This window comes from Solanum tuberosum, unplaced genomic scaffold (genome assembly GCF_000226075.1).
Source record: "Solanum tuberosum cultivar DM 1-3 516 R44 unplaced genomic scaffold, SolTub_3.0 scf00193, whole genome shotgun sequence".
NCBI lineage: Eukaryota > Viridiplantae > Streptophyta > Magnoliopsida > Solanales > Solanaceae > Solanum > Solanum tuberosum.
Genome location: NW_006239118.1, coordinates 797,894 through 802,968, shown reverse-complemented (window position 1 = coordinate 802,968; position 5,075 = coordinate 797,894). Strand labels below are relative to the sequence as shown.

At 39.7% G+C, this 5,075-nt stretch overlaps 2 protein-coding genes across 3 annotated transcripts; one reads left to right on the top strand and one right to left on the bottom strand.

The window, feature by feature from the left end:
• The first annotated feature begins 233 nt into the window (after positions 1–233).
• LOC102579779 (protein transport protein SEC16B homolog) lies at positions 234–4,208 on the top strand. 2 transcript variants are annotated; one of them, XM_015312262.1, is made up of 6 exons: positions 234–356; positions 906–1,603; positions 1,684–1,921; positions 2,018–2,167; positions 2,268–2,569; positions 3,370–4,208. In XM_015312262.1, the coding sequence occupies exons 3-6, from the start codon at positions 1,721–1,723 to the stop codon at positions 3,752–3,754; spliced, it is 1,038 nt and encodes a 345-aa protein (XP_015167748.1). In that variant the 5' UTR covers positions 234–356; positions 906–1,603; positions 1,684–1,720; the 3' UTR covers positions 3,755–4,208. The 2 variants fall into 2 exon arrangements, with proteins under 2 accessions (XP_015167748.1, XP_015167747.1); XM_015312261.1 differs by having other exon boundaries at positions 886–1,603.
• A 182-nt stretch (positions 4,209–4,390) lies between these two features.
• On the bottom strand, positions 4,391–5,075 carry LOC102579453 (Werner Syndrome-like exonuclease). The gene has a single exon (XM_006355194.2). The coding sequence runs from the start codon at positions 5,039–5,041 to the stop codon at positions 4,391–4,393; it is 651 nt and encodes a 216-aa protein (XP_006355256.1). The 5' UTR covers positions 5,042–5,075.

Sequence of the window (5,075 nt, the reverse complement as noted above, 5' to 3'; positions counted from 1 at the left end):
ATAAACAATTGGGGCTATTTTAATAGTTTTACAACTTACGAGATTTTTATGTTTATGAGAAAATATACAGCACAAAAATTTCATATCACATGTCCAAACAAAACTTCAATTTCATCTCATGATTTCATATCATGATACCATATCGCATGGTCAAACGGCCCTAAGACTAAGAAATTTGTTACCTCATTTAAAACTCAACTTTGACAGCCCCAATGTTAACAATATGAAATTCCAACTCACTACATTCAAACCTTATGGTGGTCGTTTTCTTCAGACAGTAGAAGCTCCAGAAGCTGAGTCCTCGTCTTGTTGGTAATGATAATGCTAAGATCCGACGGCTTTGTTGATAATCTCTGGTATCTTCGAATTGGAAATTTTGCCTATTATTTTCCTCCAATTCCTTCATTCATATAACAAAGATCCATTGTTGCCTCTGTCATTATTGCATCTGTTTCTTGCCTATGTTTTTACTTCTTCTTGTTCTTCAGTTGAATGAATCGTTGTTCAATTGTTAGTTTATTATTCAGTTTTTCAGTTTTATTCATCAACTGTTTTCAATCAATTTGCACATTTCTAATTCTCACTTTTGGATATACTTTCTTGATTCAAACATACCTTCATCGTCTTCTGGAGAATTTGCCCTGTCCTTATTCCTCAATTCCTTCTATATAAATAAACACCCCTTTTCATTCACAGATAGAATCTTGATCAATTGCATCTGTTTTCTAGTTTTGCCTCTGCCGTTATTGCATCTGTTTTCTACCGGAATTGTTCAAATTGTTAGTATTGCCTTTTAGTTTATTATTCGATTTTACACTTTCCTTGATCAATTGCTACCACTGTTTTCAATCTTCATTTCTAATTCTCACTTTTGGATTTCACAAGACCCTTTCGGTTGTTGGTAGCCAATTCGGCAGGAACACTTAGTTACTTTGGATGACATCTTCAGAAAGACCAAAGCCGCTCCCCGTATCTATTATATACGGCTGACTGATGAAGAAGTTGCTAAAAAGCTTGCCAGTAGAGGAGATGCTGAGAACTAGAGGTTTTAAGTGAACAAAGGACTTGTTAGATAGATGGATTATGGAGAGGTGTTGCGATATAATACTGATAACTGCTAGTTTGCCCTCATAGAGAAGTTGCAGTCTTGAGGCTCACTAAGACCTTGCTCTCTTTTCTATTTTCGTTGTTAATGGTTACTGTATTTTGCTTTGGGTTGAAGAAACATAACAAAATGTGCAGAGTCTACCTTCTTTTGATAGTTGCATAAAGATGGCTTTGAAGCAGAGGTTGAGACATTGGGGAAGATTCGACACAAGAACATTTTTAAGCTATGGTGTTGTCTTACAACTAGGGATTGCAAACTATATGCCTAATAGAAGCAGCAAAAGTGGCCTTCTAGACTGGCCTAGGAGATATAAGATAGCCATGGATGCAGCTGAGGGACTCTCTTACTTGCATCATGACTGTGCTCCACACAGAGATGTTAAGTCAAATATCATCTTGCCGGATGGTGAGTTTGCTGACTTCGGTGTTGCAAACGCGGTCGATGCCAATGCGTCCATGTCTGTTATTGCAGGGTCTTGTGGTTACATTGCTCCAGGTTAGTGAATTAACTTTTTCATTTTTCAGCTTCAGTTTCATGAGTTTGTGTTGAATTTGTTCATATTGAGTTTTTGATAGCACGGCTCATCGTATTGCTGGGGGCTTGCCACCACCCATGCCAACAAGTGGTAGTTCACAAGGGAATGAACATCATCATCAGTTTGTGTCGCCTAGAGTCTCAAGTAGTCAATCCACCATGGCAATGTCATCACTGATCCCCTCAGAGCCAAGTAGTGAATGGGCAGCTGATAGCAGTAGAATGACGATGCACAATAGAAGTGTTTCAGAGCCTGACATTGGGAGAACTCCAAGACAGGTGTCTTATCCTGTTTCTCTGTAAAAATTACATTGGACTGTATCTATCTAATCTGGCTTGGAAAGAGAAGTTTGTTGTGAATTTGTGTTAGATCAGGTTGACTCATCAAAGGACACAAGCTCAAGTAACACAGGAAGCCATGCATCAGGAACTGGAGGTATATCACGCTTTCGTTGCTTTGGCTTTGGCTCCCAGCTTCTCCAGAAAACTGTTGGATTAGTACTCAAACCCCGTCAAGGCCGTCAGGTAGATATTGATTTTTCTCTCATCTTTGTTGTTTTCTAGATTGTAGTCCTCACAAAATTTGATGTTGACGCTTGTTTCCTTTTGTCTTGATTCCTTGTAGGCAAAATTGGGTGATTCGAATAAATTTTATTATGATGAAAAACTTGAAAGATGGGTAGAGGAAGGTGCTGAACTTCCTGCTTCAGAACCACCCCTTGCACCTCCACCAACTGCTCCTGCTTTCCTGAATGGAGCGCCCGATTATAATGTGAAAAGTGTATTGAAAAGTGAAAGTCCTATATGCAACAATGGATTTCCGGAAATGAAGAGTCCAACTTCTTCTGATAATGGTGCTGGAATTCCACCTCTTCCACCTACCTCCAACCAATTCTCTGCTCGTGGTCATATGGGTGTTCATTCAAGGCAAGTGATTTTTGTGTGTTAATTACTTACATATGAAATGGTTGGACCAGTAGACCAATAAAAATAAAAGTGTACCAGTAGAGACCTAGTATGGTCAGTGATATCTTTGGACTGCTATAAGAGTAATCCTCCCTACCTGATTGAATCTTTTGGTGGCTTGGGCAAAACAGCCATTGTTTACTTAGTTGGTCCGGTCCTGAGAGAGTATTTTAAATTGGTGAGAGTAATACTTGATAAGCTCCTATGCGTCAAACTAACAATTTTTAGTGTATGAACCTACCTGATTGTCATGCTTTTTATAGTATTTTGCCATGGCTTCTTCACTTCCATTATTTCTTTTTCCGAACTGCTTTGAACTGTTTTTCATTGAGCGGGAGGATCTATCAGAAGCAGTGTCTCTACCTCCAAGGTAGGAGAAAGTACACTCTACCTTCCCCAAATCCCACTTTGTGGGATTACACAGGGTATGTTGTGTTACACATCCACCTGATGAGACACTGATCCAAAAAATATTATCGAGCATTTATCACTTTTGTCTATTAGTAATGGTGGCTCCAGGATCAAATTTGATTTACAGGCTCGTTTAACAACGTAAGAAATAATCCATCACTGAAAGTGATGCAGAAGCATTGGTTTCAAACCTACTTTAGTACTTCATCTGATCATGTACTAGGGCTTTCATTCAGAAAAATTATTTGGGTACAAAGAATAGGGTCACCGAAAGGCTACAAGTGCATGTGGTGCTCTCTTCTATAACTCAATGGTAAAAGCTGACTGGCTTCTTTTCCTTCTTTTGGCAGGTATGTTGACACATTCAATAAAGGTGGTGGTAACCCAACTAATCTATTCCAGTTACCTTCTGTTCCTTCCATAAAGCCTGCTACTGCTGGCAATGCCAAGTTTTTTGTTCCCGCCCGATGTCCCCTGTTGAAGAGACAGGGAACAGTACTTCCAATGAGCAAGAAACTTCAAGTAATAGCGAGAGTGATTCAGTTTCTGCTGTTAATGGATCGACCCATTTTCCTGCACCAACATCGAGCGCTGTGCCTATCCAAAGATTTGCAAGCATGGACAACCTCTCCAATAAAGGAGCTGTTGCTAGCTCTCTATCAGCTAACTCCCGGCAAACTGCATCATGGAGTGGCAGCTTTCCTGATGCTTTTTCCCCAAATAAATCTGAAATAAAACCACTGGGCTCTAGATTGAGTATGCCTCCGTCGTCATTCATGCCTAGTAATGTTAATTCGATGCATTCCTCAACGAATGGTGGCAGTCTCAGTGATGACCTTCATGAAGTAGACCTGTGACGCAACAAGATGTATATACCAAGTTTTGCTCGTCGTCATGGTATCCTGCTCGGAATCTCTTCACTTTGGTGGTAAACAGTGAAGTGTGCGGTCAATGAAGATGGAAAATCCTTTCCTGTCTTCTCACACCACAAATATACCCCCCCTATTCTCTTTTTTTGTTTAGCTACTTTTTGTAAGATCAGTTGTATGTTGAAAGCAAATGCTTATTTAGATGTAGGGATATAGGTTTTTATTTCTTTTATCCCTGTTAACACCTGCTGTTTCAGAAATTTGTTATTATAAACACAAGCAAAGTCGTCTAGAGATACATTGTACAGTTGAAATATTCATTCATCGAGGAAAGGAACTCTCATTTGATAAAAATTATATAACTAAAAGTGAATGCTTAGACAAAAGAAATTGTTGCAAACGACTTGTCATAAACTGTTACTATTACAATTGTTCCAAAAAAGAAGAAACAAATACTATCTAAATATCACATTCTTTCTGGTACTAAAGTATATTTTCCCGCTCAAAACAGAGCAAATGCTTGAAACATCCCTTGAGTATCTTGCAGCAGCAACAATGGCGGTTGATAATGACAATTCAAATATTGCACACGAGGGAGAGGGCGGCTCTCTCTTTCTCTCTTCCACACTAACTTAAGCAAATTTCTGCCGATCTCAAACGACATAAAAGCGTCAATAGCAGCATATTCAATTTGTTCATACACCAATTCCTCTGCATCCCACTTACTCAATGTCACATTCTTTGGCTTCTCCATCACTTTCCCAAGCACCTCTTCCGCCATTCTCTTCAATCCCATCTTCCCATACACTTCCTCTCCATAAATCGATAATGCCAATCGATTCAAATCCACAGTATTCGCCACAAACAGCTTATGATCGCGAAGCAATTTCTCCGCGTCTCCTTTAACCCCGACTCCAACAAACTTGACATTCGGATCTCCAAGGAACTTGGCGAGGAATGCTGGAAGGCCGTCTTTGTGGAGAAGTTGGAATAGTAAGCAACGCCGTCCTACGCAGAGCTGGAGGAGAGCAACAGGGTGATTTTCGTCAGGATTGAAACAGGGCAGCCACTCGATATCAAGTCCAACAACAAGTTTGTTTTGATTTCCGAACATGAACGGTCTCCAGAATCCAATCATTAACAACGACAGCATTCTTCGTAACAGTCACTTCAATTTGGTCACTGTA

Bases quoted from the DNA above. Each gene is read 5' to 3' on its own strand.
- LOC102579779 (XM_015312262.1), top strand. From the start codon at position 1,721: ATGCCAACAAGTGGTAGTTCACAAGGGAATGAACATCATCATCAGTTT. The intron at 1,922-2,017 runs GTGTCTTATCCT...GTGTTAGATCAG, and splicing joins TTGGGAGAACTCCAAGACAG to GTTGACTCATCAAAGGACAC. The intron at 2,570-3,369 runs GCAAGTGATTTT...TTCTTTTGGCAG, and splicing joins CATATGGGTGTTCATTCAAG to GTATGTTGACACATTCAATA.
- LOC102579453 (XM_006355194.2), bottom strand. From the start codon at position 5,041: ATGCTGTCGTTGTTAATGATTGGATTCTGGAGACCGTTCATGTTCGGA.